Source organism: Arvicanthis niloticus, chromosome 17 (genome assembly GCF_011762505.2).
Source record: "Arvicanthis niloticus isolate mArvNil1 chromosome 17, mArvNil1.pat.X, whole genome shotgun sequence".
In the NCBI taxonomy this organism is placed as follows: Eukaryota; Metazoa; Chordata; class Mammalia; order Rodentia; family Muridae; genus Arvicanthis; species Arvicanthis niloticus.
Genome location: NC_047674.1, coordinates 54,306,960 through 54,319,340, shown reverse-complemented (window position 1 = coordinate 54,319,340; position 12,381 = coordinate 54,306,960). Strand labels below are relative to the sequence as shown.

The 12,381-nt window shown below is 45.1% G+C and overlaps 1 protein-coding gene across 2 annotated transcripts in view; it reads left to right on the top strand.

The window, feature by feature from the left end:
- The window catches only part of Polh (DNA polymerase eta), a 32,147-nt gene that overhangs the window by 8,699 nt on the left and 11,067 nt on the right, over positions 1 to 12,381 (top strand). For both annotated transcript variants that reach the window (XR_013104704.1, XM_034522031.1), the window contains exons 5-8: positions 3,374 to 3,543; positions 7,010 to 7,113; positions 9,092 to 9,211; positions 11,101 to 11,224. Coding sequence is in view for 1 of the 2 variants with exons in the window: in XM_034522031.1 (XP_034377922.1) it covers positions 3,374 to 3,543; positions 7,010 to 7,113; positions 9,092 to 9,211; positions 11,101 to 11,224 (518 nt within the window). In the remaining variant the exon portion in view is untranslated. The remainder of the gene's footprint in view (positions 1 to 3,373; positions 3,544 to 7,009; positions 7,114 to 9,091; positions 9,212 to 11,100; positions 11,225 to 12,381) is intronic.

Sequence of the window (12,381 nt, the reverse complement as noted above, 5' to 3'; positions counted from 1 at the left end):
CACACTGCTAGACGCACAACCACCTGAAACTCAGGCTCCAAAGCATCCAAGGCCGTCTTCTGACCTCCAGTGTACCCACACACATGGCCTCCAGTGACACACACACATGGCCTCCAGTGACACACACACATGGCCTCCAGTGACACACACACATGGCCTCCAGTGACACACACATGGCCTCTAGTCACACACACATGGCCTCCAGTGACACACACACATGGCCTCCAGGGTACCCACACACATTGCCTCCAGTGACACACACACATGGCCTCTAGTCACACACACATGGCCTCCAGGGTACCCACACACATGGCCTCCAGTGACACACACACATGGCCTCCAGGGTACCCACACACATGGCCTCCAGTGACATACACACATGGCCTCCAGTGTACCCACACACATGGCCTCCAGTGACACACACACATGGCCTCTAGGGTACCCACACACATGGCCTCCAGTGACACACACACATGGCCTCCAGTGACACACACATGGCCTCCAGTGTACCCACACACATGGCCTCTAGTCACACACACATGGCCTCCAGTGACACACACACATGGCCTCCAGGGTACCCACACACATGGCCTCTAGTCACACACACATGGCCTCCAGTGTACCCACACACATGGCCTCCAGTGACACACACACATGGCCTCCAGTGTACCCACACACATGGCCTCCAGTGACACACACACATGGCCTCTAGTCACACACACATGGCCTCCAGGGTACCCACACACATGGCCTCCAGTGACACACACACATGGCCTCCAGGGTACCCACACACATGGCCTCCAGTGACACACACACATGGCCTCCAGGGTACCCACACACATGGCCTCCAGTGACACACACACATGGCCTCCAGGGTACCCACACACATGGCCTCCAGTGACACACACACATGGCCTCCAGGGTACCCACACACATGGCCTCCAGTGACACACACACATGGCCTCTAGTCACACACACATGGCCTCCAGGGTACCCACACACATGGCCTCCAGTGACACACACACATGGCCTCCAGGGTACCCACACACATGGCCTCCAGTGACATACACACATGGCCTCCAGTGTACCCACACACATGGCCTCCAGTGACACACACACATGGCCTCCAGGGTACCCACACACATGGCCTCCAGTGACACACACACATGGCCTCCAGGGTACCCACACACATGGCCTCCAGTGACACACACATGGCCTCCAGGGTACCCACACACATGGCCTCTAGTCACACACACATGGCCTCCAGTCACACACACATGGCCTCCAGTCACACACACATGGCCTCCAGTGTACCCACACACATGGCCTCCAGTGACACACACACATGGCCTCTAGTCACACACACATGGCCTCCAGGGTACCCACACACATGGCCTCCAGTGACACACACACATGGCCTCCAGGGTACCCACACACATGGCCTCCAGTGACACACACACATGGCCTCCAGTGACACACACACATGGCCTCCAGTGTACCCACACACATGGCCTCTAGTCACACACACATGGCCTCCAGGGTACCCACACACATGGCCTCCAGTGACACACATACATGGCCTCCAGGGTACCCACACACATGGCCTCCAGTGACACACACACATGGCCTCCAGGGTACCCACACACATGGCCTCCAGTGACACACACACATGGCCTCCAGTGTACCCACACACATGGCCTCTAGTCACACACACATGGCCTCCAGGGTACCCACACACATGGCCTCCAGTGACACACACACATGGCCTCCAGTGTACCCACACACATGGCCTCCAGTGACACACACACATGGCCTCCAGTGTACCCACACACATGGCCTCCAGTGACACACACACATGGCCTCCAGTGTACCCACACACATGGCCTCCAGTGACACACACACATGGCCTCTAGTCACACACACACATGGCCTCCAGGGTACCCACACACATGGCCTCCAGTGACACACACATGGCCTCCAGTGACACACACATGGCCTCCAGTGTACCCACACACATGGCCTCTAGTCACACACACATGGCCTCCAGTCACACACACATGGCCTCCAGGGTACCCACACACATGGCCTCCAGTCACACACACATGGCCTCCAGTGACACACACACATGGCCTCCAGTGACACACACACATGGCCTCCAGTGACACACACACATGGCCTCCAGTCACACACACATGGCCTCCAGTCACACACACATGGCCTCCAGTCACACACACACACAAGGCCTCCAGTGACACACACACATGGCCTCCAGTGACACACACACATGGCCTCCAGGGTACCCACACACATGGCCTCCAGTGACACACACACATGGCCTCCAGTGACACACACATGGCCTCCAGTGTACCCACACACATGGCCTCTAGTCACACACACATGGCCTCCAGTCACACACACATGGCCTCCAGTGACACACACACATGGCCTCCAGTGACACACACATGGCCTCCAGTGACACACACATGGCCTCCAGTGACACACACACATGGCCTCCAGGGTACCCACACACATGGCCTCCAGTGACACACACACATGGCCTCCAGTGACACACACATGGCCTCCAGTGTACCCACACACATGGCCTCTAGTCACACACACATGGCCTCCAGTCACACACACATGGCCTCCAGTGACACACACACATGGCCTCCAGTGACACACACATGGCCTCCAGTGACACACACATGGCCTCCAGTGACACACACATGCATAAGATTAAATTTTGAAATAAAGTTGTAGATCTTATATCTTAAGTACCTCTTTGTCTTTTTGTTGTTGTTTTCTGAGACAGGATTTCTCTGTGTATCAGAGCCCTGCCTGACCTGGTCTCTCTTTGTAGACCAGACTGGCCTCAAACTCACAGAGATCCGATTGCCTCTGTGTCCCAAGTGCTAGGATTAAAGGGGTGTGCCACCATGCCCAACCTAAAATCAGATCATTTTTTCATTGAATGATAAATACAGTCATGTGCTGCTTAATGTCTGGGATATCCTCTGGGCAATGTGTCACTGGGTGATTTTATAGTGCAGACTTAGAGAGAGCTAGACCACACAGTCTATTACATGTTACGTTCTAATGACATATACTGTGATTTATGTAGTATGCCCTTGAGCGAATAGTATGTGATTCATGACTGAAACTAATTAATTACAAAATTTGGCAGCTAGGCAGTGGTGGCTCACACCTTTAATTCCAACAGTTGGAAGGCAGAGGCAGGTGAATCTCTGTGAGTTGGAGGCTAGCCTGATCTACAGTGGGAGTTCTAGGACAGCCAGTGCTACACAAAGAAACTCTGTTTCAAAAAACAAAAACAAGCTAAGAAATGTCTAAATGTGACCTCAACTTTTTTCAGAGGATCTTCGAAAACAAGGCTTAGTTGAGTGGCTTGGATCTCTTCAGAGTGATGCGTCCACCTCTCCAGACCTACGGCTGACTGTGGGGGCCGTGATTGTGGAAGAAATGAGAGAGGCCATAGAGAGGAAGACAGGCTTTCAGTGCTCAGCCGGGATCTCACACAATAAGGTGAAGGCTTACTGTAGACGTCCGAGAGAAGCATCAATATGTTTAGTAAAGTACAGCAAGGATAGCAGTGGGTATTTACAGTTCCTGTTGAGAGCCAGCGCCTGGACTCCTGCTGGGGGGGCGGGGAGAAGAAGCCAGAAAATCATGGAGGACTGGGCTCAGGGGTTGAGAGCACTGACTCTTCTTCCAGAGGATGTGGGTTCAATTCCCAGCACCCACATGGTGGCTCACAGCTGTCTGTAACTCCAGTTCCAGGGAACCTAATACTTCTTCCTGAGGACACTGTAGGCACATGCTCCACAGACACACATACATGCAGGCAAAATACCCAGACACGTAAAATGAACGTAGTTTAGTCTTGTTTCATGTTTTGGGACTGGTAAGATGGTTCAGTGGTAAAGGCACTTGACATCAAGCCTAACAGCCTGAGTTCTATCCCTAGAACCCACAGAGTGGGAAAAGAGAACTAAGTCCTGTGGGCTGTCTTCTGGCTTCCACATGTGCAACACCACCCATAAATGTAATTTAAAACAACAACAGAAAACTCTTAGCTACACTGGGTCATGAAGATACATGTCTTTTATTATCCCAGCACTCAGGAGGCACAGGCAGATAGATCTCTGAGTTTGAAGCTACCATGATCTACAGAGTAAATGCTAGAACAACCAGGGCTACACAGGAAAACTCTGTCTCAAAAATAAACAAAAACTTCACTGAAACAAATTCATGTTGAAACTCAAAGACAATATTAGTTGACATTGCATAAGTATTTTCCTAAATAGCAGCCTGAAAATTGACAAAAAATATATTTTCTTAATGACGGAACTATCTGTATAGAAAAAGCAGAGGCTTTGAACTCATATAGAGCCTATTTCTTTTATTTCCACTTATTATATAATTTTGTTGTTACTTTTTAACTTTTTGAGGCAGAATCTCATGTAGCTGAGGCTAGGCTTGAATTTCATGTGTACCCAAAATGACTCTGATCCTCCTGTCTGTACGTCCCAAGTCCTGGGATTGTAGGTATGTGCTACTGCACCTAGCGTTGTTCTTTCCTTGTGGAATTGCCTGGATATGTTGTGCTTCTGTGTCTATATACGTGTGTGCAGCTGTGTTTGTATGATACATGTGTGCAGCTGTGTTTGTATGATGTATGCATAATCTATTATGCTGTATTTCTTTCGAGACAGGGTTCTCTCTGAACCTAAAACTATCATTTTTTTTTTGGAGGAGAGGGACCTATGCCCACAGGTAGCAAGCACCAGATATATATCTTCCTGTCTCTTCCCCCTCCAATGCTGGGATGCAGGTGTTTGCAGGATTATGCCCATCTTGTTTCAAATGTGCTGGGATTCAAACTGCAGTCCTTGGGCCTTAGAGCAATAGGGACAATAAGAAAAAGGCTGTATGCGGGGCAGTGGTGGCACACGCCTTTAATCCCAGCATTTGGGAGGCAGATGCAGGTGGATTTCTGAATTTGAGGCCAGCCTGGTCTATAGAATGAGTTCCAGAACAGCCAGGGCTATACAGGGAAAACCTGTCTCAAAAAAAAAAAAAAAAAAGTAAAATTTTAATTTGGACTAATATTTTTACAATAGGGAACACAGACAGTCTCAGTGTTCCAGGAGAATAATACCTGATTTTCTAAGTAACAGGGTAAAGTGCAGTGAGATTGTGGGACGTCCATCAGTTCAACCAAGGCTCCATAACTGAGGAGTGGCTGCCAGGGTGTCGCCACCCTTCCCTCTTTTTTACAGAAGGAAAGTTGCTAAGCTGCACAGAAGAGTTTTCTATTTTCTGGCTATATGGAAGGAAGGGAAACAATATTCCTAATGTAATATAAATTATACTATTGTTTTGTTGAAGTTACTAAAGAATTTTACTAATAGTTGGACATGGTGGTGGATGCATTTAATCCTAGCACTTGGGAGACAGGGGTAGGTGGATCTTTGTGAGTTCCAGTCCAGCCTGGTCTACATAGTGAGTTCAAGTGCAACTAGGGCCAGATAATAGCGCTACTGTCAAGGTTCTCTGTAGCAGTGATCCTCAACTCATGGGTCATGACCTCTTTGGGGGTGGGGGGGGAAAGACCCTTTCACAGAGGTTGAATATCAGACATTCTACATGGCACACATTCACAGCACAACTCCTAACAGCAGCAAAGTTAACAGTTATGAAGTAGCAATGAATGATTTTATGGTTGGAGGTCACCACAGCATGAAGAAGTATATTTAAGGGTTGTGGCATTTGGAAGGTTGAGAACAACTGCCCTAGTGGAACAGAACTTATAGAATAACTGTATATATTTATGAGGTTTGTTAGAATGGCTTACAGGCTGCCGGTCTAGCTTTTCCAACAATTCCTGTTTACCAACAGAAGGTCCAAGAATCTAGTAGTTGTTCAGTACATGAAGCTGGGTGTCTCATGTGGCCTTCAGTATATGCTAGAATCCCAAAGAAGCAGGCTCTAGTGCCAATAAAGGATGGACTTGCCAGTGAAAGCAAGCAGGCAGAGAGAGCAAGGCTCCTCCTTCTGTGTTTTTTATATAGGCTGTCAGCAGAAGGTATGGCCCAGGCTAATGGTAAATCTTCCCATTTCAAAAGATCCTGATTAAAAGTGGGTCTTCCCATTTCAAATAATTAATTAGGAGGAAAAATCCCTCAGAGGCATACCCACCCACTTGGGTTTTAGTTAATCCAGATGTGGTCAAGTTACAACCAAGAATAGCCTCACAGATCATGTCTCAAAGGGAAGAAAAAGAATCTTAGTAGTGAAATCAAAGAATAATCATAAGTAACTGTATATCTGTCTATGTGGGGGTAAACATATGTAAACCACCTTAATTATATGTATGTGTCTGTGTAGGGAGGGAGCTAAGGCCAGTCTCCAGCCTCTGCTCTTTCCACACTCACTTCCAAATGTTGGCAGTCAAGGATTGCACCACTGTTCTTGCCCTATTTTAGCATTTTCAAATTTACATGAATATAAAGGAGATCTTAAGTTTCTTTTTTTTTTTTTTTAATCTATTGTGAGGAAAATCTCAATAGATGAAAAAGAAAAAAAAAAAAAAAGAAAAAACCAAACAAAAAAAAAAAAAAACCGGGCGGTGGTGGCACACGCCTTTAATCCCAGCACTTGGGAGGCAGAGGCAGGCGGATTTCTGAGTTCGAGGCCAGCCTGGTCTACAGAGTGAGTTCCAGGACAGCCAGGGCTACACAGAGAAACCCTGTCTTGAAAAACCAAAAAAAAAAAAAAAAAAAAAAAAAGGAAAACAATGCCTTGAGGAAAACTGAGAATGGAAGAGTGTAGGGAGGACTATGAGGAAATGACTTCATGTGGAAACTGTTAGTGTGAATACAGGCCAGTGTGTGGTATGTGTGAGTGTGAGTGTGAGTGTGAGTGTGAGTGTGCGCGCGCGCCTTTACCTTAACAATATTAAGGGTTTCATTGCTCTCTGTTCTTCCAGGTCCTGGCAAAACTAGCTTGTGGACTAAACAAGCCCAACCGCCAAACTCTGGTCTCACATGGGTCAGTGCCACAGCTCTTCAGCCAGATGCCAATTCGTAAAATGTAAGGATTGAGGGAGGACCTTCAGTTCCATCGTGTCCCTGTGGGTGCTCTCTGCTTATAGTGGCTTTTGTGCTTTATTCATAAATATTTTGACACCTTAAATTCTCTAGCCTATGTGTGAACATATACACACATATATCACACACACACACTCCTGAGTTTTAGCTCTACCTTCCTTCTGGCTTTTTATTAAAAGTCTATTAAATATATAACAAATAAAACTTTTACTTCTTAGCTGAGTGGTAGAGGCACATGCCTTTAATCCCAGCACTAGGGAAACAGGCAGGGGGAGCTCTGCGGGTTTGAAACCAGCCTGGTCTACAGAGTGTGTTCTAGGACAGCCAAGAGACTCTATCTATTTTTTTTTTTAATTATTTATTTAATATATGTGAGTACACTGTAGCTGTCTTCAGACACACCAGAAGAGGGCCTTGGATCCCATTCAGACGATTGTGAGTCACCATGTGGTTGCTGGGAATTGAACTCAGGACCTCTGGAAGACCAGTCAGTGTTCTTAACTGCTGAGCCATCTTTCCAGCCCGAGAGACTCTATCTTGAAAAACAAAACAAATGTTTTTCTCCATTGGGCAATAGTAGTACCCGGGAGGTAGAGGCAGGTGGATCTCTGTGAGTTCAAGGCCAGCCTGGTCTACATGCTGTGTTCCAGTACAGCTAGGGCTGCATAAAGAAAACAAACAAAATAGTTTTTTTCCTTCTCCTGTGAGGGTGCTGAGGCAAGGTCTCACTATACATCTAGGCTGGCCTCATACTGGTGGTGTTCCTTGTGCCCCAACCTCCTAAATGCTAGGATTGTGGGTTAGAGCTACTATATCCAGCTGGGATTTTACTTTCTCTATTATCGAGGGGTTGGTTTGTTTGTTTGCTTATTACAATAGGCTCTAACTCTGTTGCCCAAGCTAGCATTCCTGGCTAGCTTGTGCCACCCAGGCTCACCTGAAACTCAGTTTACCCCCTACTTCAGCTCACTGAATGCCTGAAGTTATAGATGTAAGCTAGCATACCTGGTTCAACCAAGGTTTGCAGATCTGCCAAACTGCTCTCCAATGAGGCATGAAAACAAAACTTATCTGAGAAAGCTTTATGGGCTGGAGGTGGTAGAGCGCCAGCCAAGGACACAGCAGCAGGGAGACACTGAGCAGAAAGAAGAGCAAGTGTTCAGATATTCTCAGTAAACCAGGGGAGCCAGGCAGGGTCTGTATTGATGAAGACACTGAAATAGAAACACTGAAGGTAGGCTGAGGATAGTGTCTTCAAAGCCAGCTGAAGAATACTGGCCATAGGAAAAATTTAATTTGGGTTTGGAAATTTTTAAATTTTTTATTTGTTTTGTTTTTTTGGTTGGTTGGTTTGCTTTTTTCAAGACAGGGTCTTCTGTAGCTCTGGCTGTTTTGGAATTTATTCTGTAGACCAGGCTGGCCTCAAGCTCACAGATCCACCTGTCTCTGCCTCCTAAATTCTGGGATTCAATGCCATGCTGGGTTTGGAATTTTAATTTCCAAATGGGTCAATGTGTTTTACATAACTGAAAATTTTATATACAAGAACAAGAAAAAAAAGAAATTTTTATATATAGTTGATTTGATAACAAATCAATAATGAATATAGATAGATAGATAGATAGATAGATAGATAGATTTGATAATGAATATTTTATTTATTTATCTCCTGTTAATCTTCCCAGGTCCTAGATGGGAAGAATCATCTAGCTTTATTTTTCTGTGTGCGCATGTGCATGTGAGTACAGATGCACTTGATGACCTGGCTGTCATCAGACTCTTTAGTCAGCATGGCTGCTTGCTGAGCAGCTCTGTGTGGGACAGCTAAGAGTTTACAGGACTAAAGTGTACTCTGATTTTCTCTAAATCTTTTGGAGAGCTGCTTGGAGCAGCAGAATGTCTTTGTTTTGGTTAGCTGCATATTTAAATATAACCTATAAATTTCTCTCTCCTTTGTTTAGCCGAAGTCTTGGAGGAAAGCTAGGGGCTTCTGTCATTGAAGTACTTGGGGTAGAATACATGGGTGACCTGACCCAGTTCACTGAATCCCAGCTCCAGAGTCATTTTGGAGAGAAGAATGGGTAAGTGGTTTATATTATTTTTCTTTTCTTTCTTTCTTTTTTTTTTTTCTTTTCTTTTCTTTTTTTGGTTGTGTAGCCCTGGCTGTCCAGGAACTCACTCTGTAGACCAGGCTGGCCTTGAACTATAGTACCTGTATCTGCCTCTCAAGTGCTAGGATTAAAGGTATATGCCACCACACTTGGCTATAAGTGGTTAATATTACTTTTCAAACATAATCTTTATGGAGATTCTAAATTCAATACAGATAAAAAAGCTTTTACTTGAAAGGGCCAGATAGCCCAGGCAGATTCAAACTTCATATGTAACCAAAGGTAACCCTGAAGTGCTGATCCTGTCGTCTCTCTACCTCCCAGATCCTCAGATAACCAACATTCATCAGCCTATGACTTGTGTTCCATGAGGTCATTTCATGGTTTGGGAATATTAGTTCCCACCAGATGGTAGCCTGTTGTGATCTTAGGACATGGGAGGTAGAAGCACAAGTCTGAGATCATTGTGATCCACATAGACCTTGACTCAAAAAACAAAACGAAAATGGGTTTGGGATACCATCCATTGGTGGAGCACTTTCCTAACATGCTGCAAGGCTCTTGGTTCTATCCAGTCCCCTGTACTGCAAAAATTCTAAAAATGAAATAATTAGCTCACTGTTGCCTATCCCTCTAATGTTGTTTTCCTGTGTGCTTGGGTGGTTGATAAGAACTGTCACGTGAAAGCTGAGTATATCCTAGTCCCTTTTTTATTTTTAAGGTACTGGAAATTGACTCCAGGGCCTTGGACGTGCTAGAGAAGCACTGCACTGTAAAGCTAGATTACCAGCTTCCCTGACTTCTTATTCTAGTCTGACTAAGTCGTCCAGGTAGACTGTGAACATGAAGTTCTTCTGCTTCAGCTGTGCCACGTCCTATGAATTTGAGATCTGCACGATCAGGCTCATCCCATTTTAGTGTGTGTGTGTGTGTGTGTGTGTGTGTGATTTTGCTGATGTCACATTCAAATTTTTGTGTTTCAGTCCTAATAAGTACAAAAAGATGAACTGTGGCTTTTGTTGGTGGTTTGCCAACAATGAATGGTGGTTTAGCTTTAGAAAGTAGGATTAGTTCTCCCCTTACCAATGTCCTACATTAGAACTATTTAAGAATGGCAAGGGCTCTGTCAGAGCTTAGGTATGTTCAATTTTACATACAGTTTTTTAATTAATTTAATTGAGACATAGTCTCAAGTAACACAGGCCTTGAACTCCTGATCCTTTTGCCTCCACCGCAGAAGTGCTAGGACACAGCAAGCTGCTAATTTCATTTTCTTTTTTGTTTGCAGTCTGGGAGGTTGAATGTAGGGCCGAGCACATGCTAGACAGATGCTCTACCGTTGAGCTGCATTTCCCAGACTCGATCATTTTTTTTTTTTTTTTTTTTTTTTTTATGAAGAGGATAAAAGGCTAATATAGGTATTTTGTTTTAACAAGAAAAATTAAGCAGTCAGGCATGGTGATGCGTGCCTTTAATTCCAGCACTCAGGAGACAGCGGCAAGATCTCTGTGAGTTCCATAACAGCTTGGTCTACAGTTTAATTTCCAGGATAGCCAGAGTTATACAAAGAAACTTTGTCTCAAAACAAAACAAAAAAATAATTAAGTTAGACATGGTGGCTTGTGTTTATAGTCTCAACCCTTGAGAGGCTGGGGCAGGAAGGTCATGAGCTGAAAGCCAGCCTGGGCTGCATAGTATCTGCTATTTATAAATAGTAAGAAACCAGGCGTGGCAGCTCTTACCTTATAAACCCAGTAGGATCACAATTAAAGGCCAGTTAAATGAATGGTGAGACCCTCTCTTTAGGAAGTAGACAAAAACAAGGAGAACAATTCTTAACATCTTTTGCTGGTTTTTAGGTCTTGGCTGTATGCCATGTGCCGAGGTATTGAACACGATCCAGTTAAACCCAGGCAGTTACCTAAAACTATTGGCTGTAGCAAAAACTTCCCAGGGAAAACAGCTCTGTCTACTCGGGAACAGGTAAGCAGGCCTTCTCCACAGAACACTTCTGCTTATAAAGGGGACAGTGGGTTTTCGTGGCCCTGCTAAGTATACTGGGTTAGATGGTTACCTTTATTTTAGGATATCAAAAGAAATAGAAATTGATTTTTTTTTATGAGTACACTGGAGCTGTCTTCAGACACACCAGAAGAGGGCATCGGATCCCATTACAGATGGTTATGAGCCACCACTTGGTTGCTGGGAATTGAACTCAGGACCTCTGGAAGAGCAGTCAGTGTTCTTAACCACTGAGCCATCTCTCAAGCCCTGGAAATCGTTGTTTTGTTTTGTTTTGTTTTGTTTGTTTTGTTTTGTTTTTTATGTTGAAATGACTAGTTTAGTTTGTCATTTTTCCTCCTTTAATCTAAAAATATGTAAAATAGGACTGGCTGAAATGGACAATGAAATTTCGTATCTTTTTTGTAAGTAGGAACTTCAAAACCCTAAAATATTGTGCTCACCCACTTTTGGGATCTTCCTTAGATCTGAAATGTGGTAGAATTTACCAGAAAAAGTGGGGTGAAAGGCTTGGAGCCTGAGTGTGGTAGAGCACACCTATAATCTGGGCAGGCAGGAAGTAGGGTCAGTTACAGTGTGAGCTGGAGGCCAGCATGGGTTGCAGTATCCTGACTATAAACAAATGGTTCATAAGTGTGTGTGTGTGTATGCAGACACCAGACAAAGATGTCAGATTACCTGCTTATTAACCTGCCTTATTCTCTTGAGATGATCTCTTATTGAACCTGAAACTGTTGGCAACCAACAAAAATCCCAGGGATCCTTCTGTCTCTGTCCCCCTAGCCATGGGTCATACTCTATTGTGGGTATTTGTATTGCGGGGCTGGGACTGGAACTCTCCTCTTCGTTTACGCACTGCAAGCACTCTTACCATTGAGTCTTACCATTGCCTTTTCCCAATAATTGACCAAGCCCGCTCAGTCAGTCAACAGGTTTTCCAGCGCAGGAGTGAGGATTAAAAATAAAAAAGATGATTAGACAACATTGTAACATAACCCCAGACAGTTCTGAGGCTGAAGGCTGAGGCGGGTTTGTTTATTCCCGCTTTTCTTTTAAACCCTTTTAATTACATGCAAGTATTTAGGTCAGTTCTAGGTTGAGGAACCAACAATACAATA